This window comes from Crinia signifera, chromosome 4 (genome assembly GCF_055691185.1).
Source record: "Crinia signifera chromosome 4, ASM5569118v1, whole genome shotgun sequence".
Taxonomy (NCBI): Eukaryota; Metazoa; Chordata; class Amphibia; order Anura; family Myobatrachidae; genus Crinia; species Crinia signifera.
Window position 1 is genome coordinate 260,802,045 of NC_139220.1, and position 20,905 is coordinate 260,822,949.

General features: G+C 46.8%; 1 protein-coding gene across 1 annotated transcript in view; it reads left to right on the forward strand.

Moving 5' to 3' along the window:
* Positions 1-20,905, forward strand: part of NOX5 (NADPH oxidase 5) — a 75,279-nt gene that overhangs the window by 28,092 nt on the left and 26,282 nt on the right. Inside the window, exons 3-4 of the mRNA XM_083184395.1 lie at positions 8,053-8,176; positions 14,749-14,899. Coding sequence (XP_083040521.1) covers positions 8,053-8,176; positions 14,749-14,899 — 275 coding nt within the window. The remainder of the gene's footprint in view (positions 1-8,052; positions 8,177-14,748; positions 14,900-20,905) is intronic.

Consider the following 20,905-nt stretch of genomic DNA (forward strand, 5'->3'; position numbering starts at 1 on the left):
GTACCTTCTATAATAGTCTATTTTGTTTTGATTTCTTCATCCGCAGTATATACATGTATACAGACATCATTTTACCACTATAGGGAATGCATGTTAAGTATAATAATGCTAATCCAATGGTATTTGTTACATATTCACAACATGATTTCATGTGATTTTGGGTGTTGAAATATAAACATTCATTGTTTAAGTTTATTTTACGATACTTTACAATCCATCCTGGTTAAATACCTAGGTTAGTGAGCATCACTTTAAAGTTCCATTATTTTTCTGTGTGTTTTTCCTTACCCGAATGATTCCGATTTCTGCATTTATCATGTTAGCTGTAATGAGAGGCAATTGAAATTCACAGTCTGCAAAATCAGCATCTCATTTACACTACAATAATGGGCACACGGGGAAACAAAAAAGTTGATTCATCCTCGCAATCCGATTGTATAGTTACGCTGATGAATATTATCATGCGATGAATTACAGCGACTTGTGCGATGCCAGGCCCCTGTGACCCAGGCATTCATCCCAGCTACCAAATGAACAGGATTTAGTTGTTAGACAAAAAGGTTGAATATCAAGACCTCTCAGTTGTGTTGCCATTATAAATGTGTTAAATAGGCTGTAGGAGCTCAGAGCCAGACATCTCAGACAATATAGCTGCACACTTCCCATTCTCTAAGACGGGATTTCTCCCGGGACACTCTTAACCTCTGCAATGCCCTTGGTTGCTCCATTATTCTTCCTGCCCCATAAAACTATTTTTGTTTTGCATTGTTCTAGCTTAACATCTTAACCCTATTAGGGCCAATATCTCTGTGAGAAATGCACTAAATATCTGCTACAAATCCCAGTGTCGCTCACATTTGTTATATAAATTAAAATAATTTTTTTTTTATATAAGGTAAACATTACCGGTCATTATAACGAATAACAATGTTTGCTTGGCAATATTTACACCTGTTTTGACCAATTCACTTGGCACTCAATGCGTTAAGCTGGATACACACTATAATATTTGCGACACAGTGCTGCTGGGTGAACTCTCTAGCAGTAGAACGCTGAGCAATATAATTATCAATTTAATTCAGTGACATTACCCAGACCCCAGATGAACATGCAGTCGCTGATGATATAGTCAGATTTGACTGTATGTTCAGATGACATGGGGGATCATTAACGACGACCTACTGATATAGGAGGTGCACACTAAACGATATACATGGTAATATCGGTAACAATATTGTTATCATTCGTATCATTTAGTAAAATTGCATAGTGTGTACCCAGCTTTACTCTGCAGTCTCTGCCTTGTTATCCTATTTTGTCGACCTATATATCCCTGGTAGATTGTGAGCTATATGAGCAAGGCATTCTTCCTGGGATTACGTGAAGGTCAGAATACCAGACTGACCAATTACCTGCAACATAGTTGCTTACATTTTTGTGCCTCTTTCTGGGAGAGGCCCTGAGAGGAGACTCTGATGTGCTGTTGGGGGGACTGGCACTTATGTTATCAAGGCCGGCCCCCATTTTAGCCAAATGCCGATATATATGTGGGTCTACAGAGAGGGAACAGGGCTAAAATTTACTGAAAATTAAGTGTTTGGCGTCATTTTAGTCCCGTCACCTCCCTGAGGTACTGCGATCGCCTGGAATTTGTTTCTGCTTGCTAAGGTTGGATGCAGGGGTCTGAGGAGACTTTCCCACCCTTCTGGGACTGGGAAGGTAGGTATGACCTGCAGAAACTTTGGCCACTGTGGGGTTCTCTGTGTGCATCTCTCTGCACCATTTTACATGTCAGCTGTCACATAGACGGCTCTGGTCACAACCATATCCTCAGTGGCAAAAGTCGATGTAGTCCGGTCCGATGTTCTGAAGTACGGACCATTCCAGCCATGCTGCTTCCATTCTCTCTGTTACATTTGCTGTGTGTCATACATGGGACAGGCACAGAGAGCTCCACAGTGACACAGGTCACTGCAGGGAGGCGTTATGGTATCCGGACCGTTACAGTTTTCCCCAATTCCATTCTCCTCTTTGTCAACTCTATAATTACACTAACTGCTCGATGTTTTTTTTTTGTATCTATGTAAATTTAAACATAAGCGATATATAGGTCTGTACCCAAATATGTTGTGTGTCATTCACCTTTGTGTAACATCTCAGAGAGACTTGCAGCACTGCTTGCTGCAGCACAGGCTAAGTGGAGACATCCTGTCCCTTATTGCAGATGTTAGCAGGGCTCCTGGTATAGAGCCAGTGAACTACAGGTGCACCACACAGGTTCTGTTTTACATGCAGGTGCCACTTCAGGGCTTGGAGCCCGGAGGCAGGAGCCTTCATTGCCTCTGGGAGTTGTGCCTCTGTCTGTACTGCTGTATCCTAGTCTCAATATTATCTCCTCATTCCGCATTACAGTACCCTCCTTGTGCCTTTTAAATAAAAGATAATAATGCAGCCAGTCTATGCTTTTACAGTCAATGTAAAGAGATCAGACATACAATGTAGAAGGAGAGGGGGTGGCGGGGGAAATAATCTCCCAAACGGCTGCTGATAAGCAGCTAATAGTTACGATACCAGAAGGGACTCGCTGGAATAATGATCTGTATTCTTTGAACCTAACGGCATGTTTTCTATTGCATGCACTTGTGTTCTCAAATAACCCTCTCCTTTTGGCCCAACTCTGCGTCTTTTGTCTCTAAATCATGGTATTTTGATGTGTGATGCTGTGTGGAAAGCTTTCATTATTAATACCCACTGCTTGGCTCCTAAATACAACACGTTGTAATTCACCGTGCTTTTATTCAGGATTATAGTGCTATTTGATATTTGTGGTTGTTTATACTGTTATGTTCATTTGTATGTGACTATCCACAGTGGTTCATATTGCCAGTAAGTGTGTGTCTAATTGAACAGATGCTGAAGAGTCTCTGTTTGGCCATTTGAGGTGTCGGGCGGGAGGTATGGTTTACAAGTGGGATGGGATTGCACACACACAGCCAAGCATGCAGTAAGTAACAGGGTGACCTCATTCTGGAGAGCAGCTGTCTCTATTAGGAGCACACATGACTGGATGCTTTGTTCTGTGCTCATCTCCCTCTCCTGGGGAAGCAGGACTGTCACAACCAGAGGACACTTATTAGTCTGAGCTACTGGTGCATCTGATAGCTACAAACAAGAAAACTGTCACAGAATCTCTAGGGTCCAGCATATGTTCCTTAAGTGTGTACATGTCCATTTACTGAAAATGTAATTCCATATATACATGTCACTTCTTTGTTATCTTTTAAATATTGTTTGACAGCAGCCATAACAGATGTCCTGTTCCTGGGAATTCTCACAGTCTCCTTAGTCAAACTGAAGTGAGTGGGAGGATTTTTGTTACAAGGGTCTGGAAAAGATTAAAGTTACAGTAAAATGAATTAATCAGGCAGTGAAAAAACACTGTAAATGGTGACAGGTAATGCAGGGCTAGTAATCTTTACACTCATACTGTGACATAATAATAGTAAAGTGATGAGTGTAGAGTATATTTGCCAACTTTTGAGCTGCCCTCTCTGGTAGAGGGCAGCCAGCTCTGTTAGGCAGGGGGGCGGGAGTAAAAAAGATGCGGGCCACAGATGGGCTGTCCTGTTTTGGGGGTGTGACTAGAATGATCGCATCATTTTAGCAGGGGGCGGGGGCCATCGCCGGGAGTAAAAAAAGATGTGGTTCGAGGGCGGAGCCACAGATGGGCTGTCCTGTTGGGGGCATGCCGAGAGTAATCACTGCATTTTAGCCACGCCCACCGCCGTGCAATGCCGGTATTTCAGGCATTGCACTGCGGGGGGGCGGTGCTAAAATGACGCGATCGCAGCATTTTACCCGCTGACCCCCCTGCCGAGGGGCGGTTCACGGGAGATGGGGGGGTTATGCGGGAGGGTTGCCCCCCTTTCTTGGGGGTCAAGAGGGGGACCCTCCCAGCCATTCTAGGAGGGTAGGCTATCCTGGTGTACAGGAAATCATTTATTTTCACTGTTGCAGCTGTGTTTTCAATTGGTCATAGTAATTCGCAATAACCTTACAGATATTGTGGCACACTTAGGGTTATTTACTAAGACTGTATGGCTAAGAAGGAGATATTTGTCCGGTTTTGCACAAATACGAAAGAAAATCGTGGTAAAAAACACAAATATGAATCGATAGACCATCGACCAAACTCGGCAGGACTTTCCATAGGCACTAGGACAACACAGACATTTATTTATTACCAGTTATTTATATAGCGCGCACATATTCCACAGTGCTTTACAGAGAATATTTAACATTCACATCAGTCCCTGCCCCAGTGGAGCTTATAATTTATATTCCTTACCACAACCCGGAAGATACTAATGCTGTCCCTGCCGCCTGATGGGACCCCGGTGCTGCAGGGAGCCGATTGCTGCCACCCAGGGTACGCATCAGGGAAAGGAAAAACAAAATTGTGACTTAAAGGGGGAAATTTACTAAAGGAAATTTGTAAAAATATAGGTGTATTTGTACTTAGAAATACACTAATTTTTTACATTTACTATCCCGAAAATACGGCAATTTATATTCGTATTGATGTGCTATCAATACGAATACGAATTGACGTATTTTCGGGATTGTAAATGTCAAAAATAAGTGTATTTCTAAATACAAATACACCTATATTTTACAAATTTCCTTTAGTAAATTTCCCCCAAAGTCACACAGTAGCGCTGCTATAGTTAGTGGTCAGTATACAAATAATTATGTGAGTCAGCTGCAGCCACCTTTCAGAGGGATTGTGTACCTCTATATACTAGCAGCAATGGTGTGGTGTAGTAACAGCAATATGCTGATACCACTAGGTGTCGCTGCTTCCCTCAAATAATATCTCACAAGCAAATTTTGCTTGTGAGATATTATTTGAGGGGAGCAGCGCCACCTAGTGGTATCAGCATATGGCTGTTACTACACCAACCATTGTCACATCAGGGAAATGCCATCCAGCCGCCTGGACCCCCACCGCCATTGCTCGAACTACGAGCACCTTTTCAATCAATTAAGAATTGGACTGGCAATTCTGGAATCCTAAATCTGGCCAATCTCATACTCTTCTTGGCTTCCCACCAGAATGGCCGAAGGAGAGCGTTTAAAGACAGAAAACTGATTACTGATGAGTGGTTTGAGAAGTGACACATAAAAGACATTGGGAATTTTCAAAGACTCAGAAAGTTTGAGTCTCACTGCTACTGGACTAATTACTTGAAGGATGCGAAAAGGTCCAATAAATCTTTGGGCTACTTTCATTGGAGGCATTTTTAAATGTAAATGTTTGGTTGAGAGCTAAACCCTGTCTCCAGGACTGAATTGTAGACTTCACCTTCTTTTATAGATTGTAAGCTTGCGAGCAGGGCCCTCCTACATTTTGACTGTCTGTAAATACCCTGTTTTGTTGTTTCACTGTCTGCTATTGTAAAGCGCAACGGAATATGCTGCGCTATATAAGAAACTGTTAATAAATAAATAAATAAATTTTACAGTTTGAAAACTTTTTATAACATTCTTAAGAAATTCTTCTTCTCCTTTGACCATATGCTCAGGAAATGTTTAACTGTTTGTTTGACTGCTGGCAAGGAGAAACAAACTTGGGAAGGATTGGATGAAACCCATTTTGAATGAAGAAAGGAGATTGACCGGAAGACTCATGAAATAAATGATGAGTAAATTATGCCCAAGATAGCAAAGCAACCCAATTATCTTGGTTTGCTGCCACATAAATGCTAAATAATTTTTCCAAATATTGATTGACCATCTCAGTTTGACCATTACTCTGTGGATTGTAGGCCAAAGAAAAATGAAGCTTGATATTGAAAGAGGCACACAAGGCTCACCAGAATATGGAAGTAAACTGGACTTCCCCATCTGACACTATGTTCTGCGGAAATCCATGGAGCCTGTAGATCTCCAATTTAGGGGCTGAAGGAAGACCCTTTAAAGGAATAAATGGGCTGCTTTGGAAAATCGATCCAATACCACCCATATAGTGGTACATCCCCATTGGTTGGAAGTTCAGCTACGAGGTCTGTGGAAATGTCAGTCTATGGACGATTTGAGATTGGAAGAGGATCTGCAAGCATTGCATAATTTGAGCCTGGTTCTGTTCCTGCTTGTTCAACCTAGCAAGCAGATGGTACAGAAGCTCTTTCGGATATAGCCCACTGGCTGGATCCATATTCCTATTATGGCCAGAGTATCCTGTCACTAACTACAATAGCCAAGGCCTACCAGCTTAAGTATTGGCGTGACCTGACACAAGGGTGCAAAGTCTTCCTGTGCTGGGGGTTTTCTGCCAGGGACCCCTCCAAGCAGGATTTGGGCTTCTGTGGCACCCAACACGCCGGTCGTGGCATCTTGGTCAGGTTCCCCTTTAGAGCTGGTGTGAATAGAGAACAATAGCATGAATAGAGTTTGTAATCGTCTAGCTAGGTCGAGATCAAGCAAGCAAAGCAGGTACCGAAGGATGAGGCAAAAGCGGGTCCAAAGTCAAACAGAGTCATACACTGGTAATCATGATATGCAGTAGACAGGGATGAGGTAGAAGAGTCATCACAGGGAAAGCCAATGTCAGTCACTGGAAATCAGTAGAAGCAGTAGAGATAACACACAGGATGCAGGAGCAGGTAAGAGAAGCTATACTCTGTCAGGGAATGCCTACTAGAGACTTCCTTAATTAGGGGAGTGACCTGCTGCAGATGTTTGATGATGTCAGCTAATTCTTTACTGGCCATTTAAGAGAGCCTCCAGTTAAACATATTTATTCATCATAATGACCTGTAATGCTTACCTTATATAGGAAATATAATCTATTTTACACAACAAATTTTATTTGAATTCATATAACAAATGTGAGCAACGCTGGCATTTTTAAGGGCTATTTTGCACATCTCTCACAGAAATGTTGGTACTCAAAGGTTTAAGAAAGTGCTGGGACATCCAAAAGAGATAGCACAGAGGCAGTTGGAGACGAGTGAGGAGAACAGGAGAAAGGTCAGGGGATGAAAGGTAGATTTGAGTATCAGCAGCATAGAAATGATATTGGAAGTCGAAAGAGCTAATGAGGACATATAGGGCCAGATGTACTAAGCTTGAAAAGTGATAAAATGGAGAGTGATAAGCCACCAGCCAATCAGTTCCTACCTGCCATGTCACAGGCTGTGTTTCAAAAATGAAAGGTAGGAGCTAATTGGTTGGGACTTATCACTCTCTATTTTATCACTTTTCAGGGCTTAGTACATCTCGCCCATAGAAAGAAAAAAGGAGAGGACCAACAACAGAACCTTGGTGGACACCTACTGTTTGTGGAAGTTGGGGAGACTCATTAGAGGATACAACAAAGGAACGGTCAAAAAGGTAGCAGGAGAGCCAGAAGAAAGTAGTATTATGGAAACCAAGGGATTTAAGGATTGCAGAGGGAGAGGGTGGTCCACAGTGTCAAATGCAGCAGGGAGGTCGAGAAGTATAAGCAAAGACTAGTGGCCCTTAGATTTTGCAGCATGGAGATCGTTTCAGACTTTTGCAAGGTCAGTTTCAGAGGAGTGGAGAGGATGGAAGCCAGACTGGAATGGGTCAAGCAGGGAGTGGGAGGAGAGAAAGGCATTAAGGTGGTTGTAGACAATACACTCAAGGGGTTTGAAGGAAAAGGGGAGGAGAGAGATGGGTCAGTAGTTGGAGAGAATATTTGGCTCAAGGGTGGGTTTTTTAAGGATAGGTGAGACAAAAGCATGCTTGAAGGAAGAGGGGATGAGAGATTGAGCAGGTTGGCTAAATGGGAACAGGCAGAAGGAGAGGTAGTGGAGAAGGCAGGAGAGGATAGGGTCAGATGGGGAGGTGGTGAGGGGGGAGGAACGGATGAGGGCCATGATTTCCTCACCAGATAAGGGAGAGGAGGTGGTTGGTTGCTGATGGTCTGGTGGGATGTGATGTCCTGTTATAGGACAGTTGTTTTAGGATAGTTCTGTAGAGTTGTACAGAAATGTGTATTTCTAAGAGAATCATTTTGTGTTCTAGAACCATGAGTACAGATGACGACTCCAAGTGGCTGGAGTGGATAACCAAGCAGTTTGAAAGTATTGCTGGAGAAGACAAAGAAATTGATCTAGAAGAATTCAAGACAGCACTGAAAGTCAAAGAGGTTGAAATAAACTTATAATAATTCAAAGGAGAAATGATTTTTGACAGAGCCAATATCAAACAGTGTAAAGAGAGATTACGTTATAAATGATAGACAATGTCTAGGTCAACAGTCACTCGGTCGTCAGTCAAAAGGCCAATATAAAATTGTCATGATTTTTGGTGTCTATGAAATCGTACATCGACGTGGGCACCGTATAGATGTACCGCATCCCCTCGCATCGCTCGCGTCACTCACCATGCTTCGGGGGGGGGGGGGGCAGCCAGGGGGCATCGCCATGAAAACGCTTGTAGTTTGCTGACATACTGTACTGCAAACCTAGACCCAAGTAGCTCCACCCCCTCTTCCATGGGTAGCTCCGCTCATTGTACCATAGGTGTGTTCCCCCTCCTTTTTAGAACCAGCTCCTGTCAGGGATGCGAGGAGGTTCTAGCTGCCAGTGCTGCTGCTGCCTGTCAGACAGTGTGACAGACGCAGCACGGTGCAGAACAGGAAGATCACCTCTCCTGCCCAGCGTCTCCCTGCTCTGCATCCTGTGCAGAGCTGGTAATGCTGGACCTGGTGAGGGGGTGATGAACATTAGTGTGTGCCTGTGCACATGCCTATGCCCTGCTGCATAGTTTTTCCAGGTGCACAAGACCTGATTTAGACTTAGAGTTGTGTGGAATACCCATACGTTAAGTGATTATTGCGTGATCCTGCATGCATCGTGGCCACACTGCTCATGCACTGCGATTCACTAGAGACGGCAGCCACAGAGAGGGTCAGACAGTGGGTGATAGTCAATGACCATTTGTGGGAGATAGTGATGAGTGGCTGCAAAAACATAAGCATGTCCCAACTTTGTATGTAGTTGCTTTGATCTGTGAAGCAGCCTGTGGGTATCTCAAAACAAATGTTGCCGACTGAGACATTTACATATTTTGCACAGTGTCCACTGTCTGCACACAGTATTGCAGCAAATGCAGGAGTAGTGTACAGTTCTGATTCAGCCCACAGTTACTGTCTTTTTTGCTTACTGCTACCTCAGAATCAGGGTGACATTTAATGAGATGCGAAAATGTGATTTTGCGATGTCAGAAACATGTACAGATCATTGCGATCTGTGCATGGTTCTGGTGTTAAAAAAAAAAAGGTAAAACAAAAAAGGTAAAAAAAAAACGGCGTGGGGTCCACACTGCTTGAGCATGACCAGCCCCGGGCCCAAAGAGCCGGTCCTGGTTTCATAAAATCACGGGGCTGAACAAATAGGGTCCCCAGGATTTTATAAAACCAGCACCAGGCTCAAGGGCCGGTCCTGATTCCCAAAATACTGGGGACAAAATGAGAAGGGGTCCCCCGTATTTCAAGAACCAGCACCGGCCCCAACCAGCCAGCAGGGTAATGCCACAGCCAGGGGGAGACTTTTTATACAAGTCCCCCCAGCCAAAGCATTCACCCCCTGACCGGTCAGCATGAGCAGGGGTCCTGGGGGAGTGGGGACCCCCCCAAAGAAACACCCCCCCCCTCCCTCCAGAACTTACCTGCCCATGCTGAAGCCCAGGGCTGTCCTCAATGCCCATGGGTGGTGGGCATCGAGCTGATAATTGTGTAAAAAGATAGAGAAACTATTGTATACTGCTGTGGAACTATGAGTCCCAGCAAGCCTGCACCACATTCAGGGACTTGGAGAACCACAAGTCCCAGCATGTGGGGCAATAAAGGGCCCGCTGGGACTTGTAGTCCCACAGTAGCACAAATAGTTAAATAAATACACACACTGTGGGACTACCAGTCCCAGCGGGCCCTTTATTGCCCCACATGCTGGGACTTGTGGTTCTCCAAGTCCCTGAATGTGGTGCAGGCTTGCTGGGACTCATAGTTCCACAGCAGTATACAATAGTTTCTCTATCTTTTTACACAATCATCAGCTCGATGCCCACCACCCATGGGCATTGAGGACAGCCCTGGGCTTCAGCATGGGCAGGTAAGTTCTGGAGGGGGGGGGCCTTCTTTGGGGGGTCCCCACTCCCCCAGGACCCCTGCCCATGCTCAGGGCCGCCAAGAGAAATCCTGGGCCCCGGTACAACTTCCTGGGGCCCCCACGGACCTAGCTCCCCGCACACTCTGCGGACCTGTTGTTACGCCACTGCACCCATTACTTATTATACCACATGCCATAATGCTCATTACATATTATGCCACACATCGTAGTGGGAAGTACACATAATGCCATACACCGTAATACCTACTACATATTTTACCACATGCCATAATGCCCATTAAACGTTATTCCACACACCGTAATGCTCATTGCAAATTAGTGGATTAACATGCTCATTGCCATGGGATTAACATGCTCTGCCAGGAGTTACGTGCTTTACCAGGGGATAACATGCTTGTTGCCATAGATTTACATGCTCTGACATGGGTTACATGTTTTACCAGGGGTTAACATGCTCGTTGTCATGGAGATACAGTACATGCTCTGCCAGGGGTTAGATGCTGACTTCCAGAGTCAGATGTCAGTCCCAGCAGCATTCAGGGAGGCAGCAGACACAGAGCAACCAGCCACCGACCTTCCACTTTGGAACACTGTGACCTGGTCATGGGTGGGGAACCAGGTCTGGGCCTGCTGGGCTGGAGATATGGCACTGACACCTGCTGCTGCTGGTGGCGGCTGGGATGGGAATGTGGGGAGTGGGGTGGGCTGGATTCTGCACAGTCGGTGGTACTCCCACGGGAGGTGGCCTCTCTCTGACCTAGTTCCTCCAGGCACCCAGGAACTACCTACCCTAAGTATCCTTCTGTCGCCGAGCCACGGTAAACTCCCGAGTTACGCCCTGGAGTCGGAGAATGGAATGATACTCAGAAGGACCTCTGTGATGCTGCTGCCCCCACATCCGCCCACATCCACACTCCCAATGCCGCTGCTGAACAGCTGACTCCGGCACACTCAGACCCGGCGCACTCGCCACCAAATAAAAAGAAAAAAACTGTGTGTCCAGACCAGGGCCCCCCTCACAGGCCCGGGCCCGGGTAAACTGTACCTGCTCCCCCCCTCTCTCGGCACCCCTGTCCGTGCTGACCGGTCAGGGGGTGAATGCTTTAGCCGGGGGGACTTGTATAAAAAGACTCCCCCTGGCTGTGGCATTACCCTGCTGGCTGGTTGGGCCCGGTGCTGGTTCTTGAAATATGGGGGACCCTACTCATTTTGTCCCCCGCATTTTGGGAACCAGGACCGGCCCTTGAGCCTGGTGCTGGTTTTATAAAATCCTGGGGACCCCTATTTGTTCAGCCCCTGTGATTTTATGAAACCAGGACCGGCTCTTCGAGCACGGGGCTGGTTATGCTCATGAGGGGGACCCCACGCCGTTTTTTTTTTCCACTTTTTTTTTTTACACAAAATTGCACATTTTCATGCCTAAAAATCTCACTATTTCGCACTTTATCGCACTTTTTTGCAGCGAATTCACATCTCATTAAATATGCGAATTCACAGCAAAAGTGCGATTTTTTAAAAGTGCGATATAGGGCGATTTAGAACAAAATCGCACTTTGTAAAAAAAATGGTCATTTCACTAAATCTCGCCCTCAGGCTGTAAGGGAGAATTCCACAAGATGGCAGTGTTTCACCACAGTGCCTTCTATCTGAGGTAGGTTTTGATGCCACAAACATAAATCACTAGGATCACAAACTATAATTATAGCAGGAAATAAGAACACAATTTTCATATTCACAATTATTTTAGGTTAATGAGAGCTGATACAATTTTGTGATAGCAATGAAATAAAATAAGGCTTAAGCCCCATACACACCAGAGCAGGCATTCCCAACCTTGGTCGTTAGGGCAAACTAATAGTCCAGGTTTTGTTGATATCCAGGCTTCAGCAAATCAAAATAATTGAGGCACTGATTAAGGGGGACATTTATCAATGATGGGCTCAGCCGGAAGCCTCAGTCTGCGCATGTGCGGTTAGCGATGACCCTCGACAACCCCGCTGACCGCACTGCCCCGGCAGTGCGATCAGAAGCCCATAGGCTACAATTGGCTATCACCCTCTCAGAATGTTGATACATTGGGCAGCTTTGCATCCCCCTTAGAAACCTATGGGGGATGCAGCCGGCGGCGGTACAGGAGGGATCGCAGCAGGGAGTGGAGATTCCTGCTGTGGTCCCTCTTAAATACATTCTGGGGATAATTAATATTTGCGGCTAACCCCCTGAAAACTGGGATTTAGGCATAAATATAGCATGATAAATGGGCCCCTAAGTCACCTGTGCTCAACCCTGGATAGCTCTAAAACCTGGACTGTTAGGGCGAGATGTATCAAATGGAAAATGCGGTAAAACCCCGGTTTTACCGCATTTTCCAATGTATCAAAAATGATACCGCACTGAAGGGTATCGCCACCTTTGGGTGGCGATACCCTATAGAAGCCTATGGGCTTCTTTTCGCCTCCCGCCTACGCCGACGCAAACCCACCGCCTCGCCGACCCCCCCTCTGGCTTACCTTCCTGAAGGCTCCTCCTGGACCCCGGAAGGTAAGCCCTGCCTCCCCCTAGTGAAGCAGCCGGACGTCCTTCCGGCTGCAGGGGGGAGGAGGAAGCGCCGGGGACAGCATGCATAGCTGTCCCCGGCGTGAGGGGAGAGCGTGGCGGCAGGGAGGTGACGGAGACCCCCCACACACCAGAGTACAGGTATCGCGGGGGGCCTCCGTCACCGCACTGCGATGCCAGTCGCATATGTTAGTACATATGCGGCAGCATCGTGGCGGGTGGGGCGGCGAAGGGCGGCGATGTATTTTAATACATCCCGCCCTTAGTTTGCCTTGAGGACCGAGGTTGGGATCGCCTGCACTAGAGGATAAGGTCAACGATATCGCCCAGAAAGGGACTTCTGACCGATATCTTTTCAAATATCGTCTAGTGTGTAACATGGTCCACAAAAAGAGAGAACCGAGATGGATGCGCACAACGCAGCCTTCGGCTCCCATTGGGCCAGATGTGCTAAGCTAAAATGGAGAGTGATAAACCACACACCAATCAGTTCCTAACTACCATGTCACAGGCTGGGTTTGAAAAATGACAGGTAGGAGCTTATTGGTTGGTGGTTTATCATACATTTTATCACTTTTCAAGCTCAGTACATCTGGCCCAATGTGTCCATGCAGCTGACGTGTATACAAGATGGGGGCATGCTGTGAGGCCAGGCCCCTCAGAATCATGGTATGCCCCCATTAGCAGTGGCCTCACCCAATGTAACCCTCTAGTGTAGTCCTAGACATTGCTGTCCTGCCCTATCCCCCTCTTAGTCCCGACCTGCCCCTTCTCTATCCATTCTTCTGCTACAGACCCCATATAAGTTGTCTTCCCTGCCCACTCTCTGTCTGCTGATGTGAGGTGGGATATACACTTATACAATTTGGCCAATTTTCACCTGATTCTGACACATTGGGCTAAGAAATCAGGTGAAAAGTGTCAAATCGTATGTGCCTAACCTCCAATACCACATAGAACAGCGCATCGGAGCCAAAGATCGCAAGGGCTGCACTAAGGATTTGTCAGATCCCGCGGCCCTTGCTGGGATCGCAAACGATACATCATATGCAACTGCCCTGGCAGGGGAAATACATGTGAGAGAGGCAAGCAATACCTCGCATAAGTCTGGGTTCTCCATCTCTCTGACTAGGCTGGGATCTGTGCTGCATTTGTATCAGTGGAAGCCGTAGGACTGGAGTGTTTTATTGTCAGGAAATACTTATGTTTAGCCTAAGCAACTGGAAGACTTTAAAGACTGAATCCCGATGCCCCCAAGAAACCATATGTACATACAATCTTCTATATCAGGGGTCAGGGAACTTTTTTATCTTTTACCCCAAAATATATTTAGATACGCCAAGGTTACGTCCTTGATTTAAAGGGAAGGAAATCATATAATTGTAATACACACTGTACCCCCAGAAACTGATGATATATCCTGCTAGTATGGTACACAGCCTGGTAGCCATTGATGATGATGATTATGATGATTACCATGTATGGCTGTGTGTGTTACAAAATTAGTTCCACCTACAGCCAAACATCATCACCATCAACAATCTCTGCCAGGCTGTGTGTGGTATAGCCATTGATGCAGACTGCGCGCTGCCGAGATGGCGCAGCAACTAGTTGACTCTACTGAAGAAGTGGGCGGACTTGGAGGCAGGGCCTGGGGCATCATGCAGGGCAGCATGGTATAGACAAGGGCCTGATGCATTGCACTGCGTCAGGTCCTTGTACACTACAGTACTGTAACACACACAGCCAGGCATGCATATAGAGTGTTTATATAGATTCTAAATGCAGTTAAATGAAATTCCTAGGCGCAATGGACGGTTGCACTGCCGAGACACAGGTGCGCATGCATATAGATTCATATGCATGCACGGATCCATCTCGGCAGCACGACCGTCTATTACCCCCAGGAATATCATTTTTACCCCATTTGGGGTAATTTACCCTAGTTCCCTGACCACTGTTCTATTATTGACGATTATGTGACTATTTGCTTCTTGTATATAAGTTTGTACTAATTCCTCCTGCTTCACAGTCCTTTTTTGCAGAGCGTTTTTTTGCTTTATTTGATTCAGACGGGAGCGGCTCCATCAGTCTGGACGAGTTGCTGAAGGCTCTCAGTCTTTTGATACATGGAAGTGAAACTGACAAGCTGCGTTTCCTTTTCCAAGTGTATGATGTGGACGGTGAGAACTTGGTGACTCCATGCTATAGTATTGTGTAAAAGATTGCCAATAAAATATATATGTACATACGTACGTGCAGTGGCAGACCCAGAACAAATTACAGTGGGGATGCCATGCTCCCAGAAAAGTGTGCATGGCCACATAACAAGAGCAAGGCCTTATAGCAATGGGGTGTGGCCTAAAAAGGAATGCTGTATACCTATGACAGGGAAAGAGTGATGCCTTAGGGAGGCAGAGAGGGTGATAGGTGGATAGTGACGGGAGGCAGAGGGTGAGGCAGTTGGTGACAGGGAGAGATAGAGAAAGACAGACAGAGAATGAGTGACAGGGATATGCAGTATATGACAGCAGTGAGGAGACTGCAGGCAGCTGTAGGTTTACTCTGATGGATGCAGGATGGGCCCAAAGCAGAGCAGCATGACTTGCTTGCTCAGTATGGGAGAAAGGTACAGGAAACAGGAACTGCAGACAGGACAAGATTGTGGCATCATCTGTGAAGCACTGTATCCCCCCCCCCCCTCAGTGCCCATTCAGTTTCAGCCACTCAGGTGGCAAAGAGGAGGAGCTGGAGAGGCCCAGCCATTGATTGTGTACATGCATTGTTTCATTTGTGGATCTACATTGGGCACTATGAAAATTCAGAATACTATAAACTGATAGCAGTATTGCTAGCTTAGGACGCAATGTGAGTTAAAATGATCTCAATGGGTCAATTTGGATATTCACGTGCAAAAGCAGATTTTCTGGAGGGATGTTTCCAAATGTTTGATTTTAGAGTGATTGTCACCAGCAGGACTGCCATCAGAAAGTGTGAAGCCCGAGACAGACAAAACAGGCAGCTCACCAGCCTTCAGTCTCTTTTGCTAGCTCCTCCTTCATTTTCTCCAGCTGGTCCCCCCTTCTGTTTCTCTAGCCAGCATCCCTTCTTTGCCTCCAGCCAGATCCCAGCACACCTTTTTTCTCTGCAGGCAGCCCTCTTTCAGTATTACCAGGCAGACCTCCTTCAGTCTCACCACCCAGTCCCCCTTCAGATCTCCACCCAAACCCCCTTTCTGTCTCTCCAACCAGCTCCCCCTTTTATTTATTTAGTCAGTGCTCCCTTCTGTGTCTCCAGACAGTACCCTTTGTGTGTCTCAAGCAACATCTTACTTGTGTATCTACAGCCCTCTCAGCCAACAGACATTTACCCTCTCCTGTATCTTCTGGCATGGGTGTCCTCTTCATGCTGCAGTCAACTCCTTTACCTATGAGTGGTTTGTTGTGTGTACCATCTTGTACCATCTTGTCTCAATTAAAAAACATTATTAAAACATTATTATAGTACCAGGCAGGATCAGGGCCGGTTGGGCAGTCAGCACCCACCCCCTCCCAATGGCCCTGCTCACCAGCTCATGAAAGGTGAATAATTAGCATGTAACTAGCTTGAGGGACAGATTCTCTAAGCTTCAACAGTGATAAAATGGAGAGTGATAAACAGCCAGCCAATCAGCTCCTGTCTGACATTTTTCAAACCCAGTCTGTGACATGGAAGGTAGGAGCTGATTGGCTGGCTGTTTATCACTCTCTAGTTTATCACTTTTGAAGCTTAGAGAATCTAGCCCCTAATCTGCCAAAACTAAGTGCAGTCTATGTAACACTGTGGTAAATGTATGAAGTTTGGATAAGTTGTATCTATCCCGATAAAGAACGTCCTGTGCAAGGTGATAATGCACCATCCAATCAGCTCCAATATGTAAAATAACAGTTAGGATCTGGTTGGCTGGAGCATTATCACCTTGCACATAACATTCTTTATGGGGATAGATATCACTTCTCCAAGCTTCATACATTTACCCCACACACACAGTACTATCAGACACATGCAGGCACAGTGATCATGGTAGAAGTCACTTACCTGATTTTCTCTCTAGTGCGATAATTGAGCACCCCTTTTCCATTTGCAAAAATATCCCGGGATTTTGCACGTGAACGCGCATCATCCCGGGATTTAGTGCAGTGTGAAAGGGTCTTCCCGTGTTCAGCATTCCGGGATCTCTACCCAGGTCCTGACCTGGGTAGGACCCGGAATCGACACGGGATGCCGTCAGTGTGAATGGTCCCGATCGGCTACACGGGACTTTACGCTACCGCTATCGGGGAAGCCGCTTCCAGCAAGAAGCTGCCGACCTGCTGCAGGCTCCCCCGAGCACCCGCAGCCCTGCCCCGCGTACCCGCTGCACCCCGGCCAGGAGGCCAGGAGCAGGTTCCCCGGGGACTACTCGCTGGAGCCGCTCGCCTACCACCCCTACCCGGCGGATGGCTCACCGAAGGCGGCCTCCGCCTCTCCCTCCCCCGGGGGGGGGGACGAGAGCAAAACTTCCCCAAGATCGCACAGAAGTGACGGGAGAGTTCTCCCCCCACTCCCACTACAGCGACTCGGACGAGGCCAGCATAGGGGAAGTGCGTCCAGGGCACAGGCAGAGTGCAGCCCCCCGGTGTCTATTGGATCCACTTGCACTCCCGGGGCATACCCGGGAATGTGTGAATGGGGCTGTCCCGGGTCGATCCCGGGTCTGAATGCAATGTGAAAGGATACATTCCCGGGTAGTGTCCCGGGAAGCATCCTGGAACACATTCCCGGGTATAACCCGGGACTGCAAGTGGAAAAGGGGTATAAGATTCACACACACCGCTGGGCATGTGCAGGTTCAGGGCAACTGGAAACCCCCTTCCCCCTCGCTTATATAAGCACAGACATGCACATGGTACACCTAGCCTAAGGCCCTTATTCTGATTGACTCAGATGGACGCGAATTCGCACCGGGCCCGATGTTTTGCGTATGTGCATATGCTGGGAGCGTGCAAACTCGGCACAAAATCTGTTCACTGAGTGCACAATCCCTGCCTTTCAAACGGGGGGGGGGGGGGGGGGGGTGGAGAGGGGTGTGGGGTGCTGGCCTGGGCCATTAGCATATGTGAACGCCCAGCATTTCATGGGCCCTCCCATGAAAATGCTGGGCGTACACATGCTAATGCATTCGTGAAACACGTGCGGGGGCTGGCAGCTGACATAACCTGGATATCAGCAGCCCGCTCTATTCTCTGGATTTCTACACGCATATGGGGCCAGATTCTCTAAGCTTCAAAAGTGATAAAATGGAGAGTGATAAACAGCCAGCCAATCAGCTCCTGCCTGACATGCCACAGACTGTGTTTGAAAAATGTGAGGTAGGAGCTGATTGGTTGGTTGGTTATCACTCTCCATGTTATCAGTTTTGAAGCTTAGAGAATCTGGCCCAGGGTCTTGACCACCCTTACATATGTGTGCGCCTTCACCATCATTCAATGGTTGGCTACCATCTAAATGGTAGCCAACCATCCATTCACATGCCGGGGGAACGAACCTGGCGTGCGAGGGGGGCGGGCATACCACCATTCGCAGGGCTGGTTCTGGATGACTCGCAAGGGTGCGAATTCGCGCCCGAGTCAGTAAACCAGAATACGGGCCTAAAGGTGAACCCAATTGTCATGCAGTTACACTCACTCAGTTGAGTTTAATTAACTGCTGTGTGTGAGATCTGATACAATTTTTACCAAGTACATTACTTTTTCTGTCTTGGTTGGTTTTAATAAATCATGGAATAGATGATATGTATGTCTTGGTGGAAAGCACAGAACCAAGACAGATAATACAGATGATTTTAAGCTGAATTATTCAGTGAAATCTGCAGATATGCAGACTGGCTGAGGATCACACGGTCATCCGGTATAGTCAATAGGCTGACCCTATATGGGCAACACACAATTGGCCGACAGGGTTAATACTTTGATAGGTAAAAGGTTGACCCTTTAAAAATGTTGACAGTTACAAATGGTCAATACAGTCGAAAAATAGGTCAACCTAGTGACCACATATGTTGCAAACCAATTAATGACAAAGTTTTCTCATGATGGAAAAACCCTGCAGATGAAATATACTGCTGGCAGATTTACTTATATATGTCCCCAGGTTTATCTTTCTTTGAAAATATTAATGGTTACTATATTTTTCTCCCTGGTAATTACATCCAGAGGAAACAGCAGCATCCTCGGTGTGTAATTAAACAGTCCTTTTATTCACCACAGTAACACAACAAGGCAATATTTCTTTTTTAAGTTACTGCGGTGAATAAAAGGACTTTTTATCTGGATACTGCTGTTTCTTCTGGATGGAATTTCTAGGCAGACTGCAAAGTTTGCATATGTCTATCCCCCACCCTCACCATCACCGCCCCCACACATTGGCTGCCTTCATGTGTTCCCAGAGGAATAGGCTGGATGCACTATGCAGTGTACTAACAAGCGCTGCTGTCATTGATATTTAACACTATGCTTGCTTCTTTGTACACAGGCAGTCAGTCATAATTCACTGTGGGGCCTATTCACCAAGATGAATTTGTCTGCTATACATGTGCAAACAGTAGTGAGTAACAGACCCATGCCCCATTGCTGCAATGTGTGCACAGCGCGGCCCCAAAGTGCTATGTGACTGCATACTCGAATATGGGGATGACTATCCATCAATGCTTTTGAAGCCTTATTGTGGGTACTAATTGTGGGTATTATTTCTATCTTCGTATGTTGTTAGCCCACTAAGCCCTACTCTTTCGTATTGGAAGGAAATCCAAATACCAAAGAGGGATTTATTGAGATCCTCCTCCAGCCCTTGCAGTATGCATACATGGACTAAAGTCAAATCTATGTGCTTCTTTCAGCATCGCTGTGTGAGGTATCCGTCACAGATCCCTCCCAGCATGCCCAATGGCCGGACCCCCATCGCAAAGGACAGTTCTTATCGGAAGAGCTCTCCTTTGCGTTAATAATCACATATGTTAGAGCAGGGGTGTCAAACTCAAATTCATCGGGGGCCGCATCAGCAGTTTGGTCACCCTCAAAGGGCCGGTTGTAATCGTAGGTCCCCCTGTATAATTATAATGCCATGACACCACAGGCTGCTCCCCCTGTATAATATAAAATGAATGCCATGACACCACAGGCTGCTCCCCCTGTATAATAATAATGCCATGACACCACAGACTGCTCCCCCTGTATAATATAATAAAAGTAATGCCATGACACATAAATGATTATACAGGAGGAGCAGCCTGTGGTGTCATGGCATTATTATTATTATACACGGGGACACCTCAGGAAACAGCAGATATATTTTTTTTTTTATTGTGAGTGTGATCCTCATCCTCACTTACTGTTTCTCCGTCTTTGTTTCTTACTGCTGCGGCTTCCAGCTTTTCTTCACTGCTTGCTGCGGCCACACTGTCCCTGACTCCCGGTCCAGCTTCCCTGCCTGCTCCTACTTCTCTACAGAGTGGCATGGGCGGGCGGCGTCATCGTCATGACGTCCCCACCCAGTGTCTGTCACTGCCGGGCATCAGAGGGAACAGGTGGCCGAGCCCTCCTCCACGTAGCCGTAGAGGCCGGCGGCCATGTTTCTGTAGCCGCATACATATGTGCCTACAGGAACAATGCCGCCGACAGTGGAGGAACAGGTAAGGCGGCCGCGGACGTGGACGCGGCCCGCAGCACTCCTGTTTTAGACACACTGCCCCTGCGTGCTATCTCCTCTCGCGGGCCACATGACGAGGTCTGGCGGGCCGGATTTGGCCCGCGGGCCTTGTGTTTGACACCCGTGTGTTAGAGCATATGCGATTATTAAGAGGATGCGGGACCATTTGTCTACAACAAGAAGATAGACAGCCATTAGGTCGACACCATTAGTTTGACAACTCAATAGGTCGACATGCTTTTAGGTCGACATACCATTAGGTCGACATGTCATTAGGTCGACATGCCATTAGGTCGGCACTGCCATTAGGTCGACAGTGTCTAGGTCGACAGTCAAAAGGTCAACATGGTTTTTTTCACTGTTTTTTTACCCAAATGTCGACACAGTCGACATGGACACAGTTTGAAGTGAACCACAGACCCTTGCATCGTTCGCTTCGCTCTCAATGCTTCGGGCACGGTGCC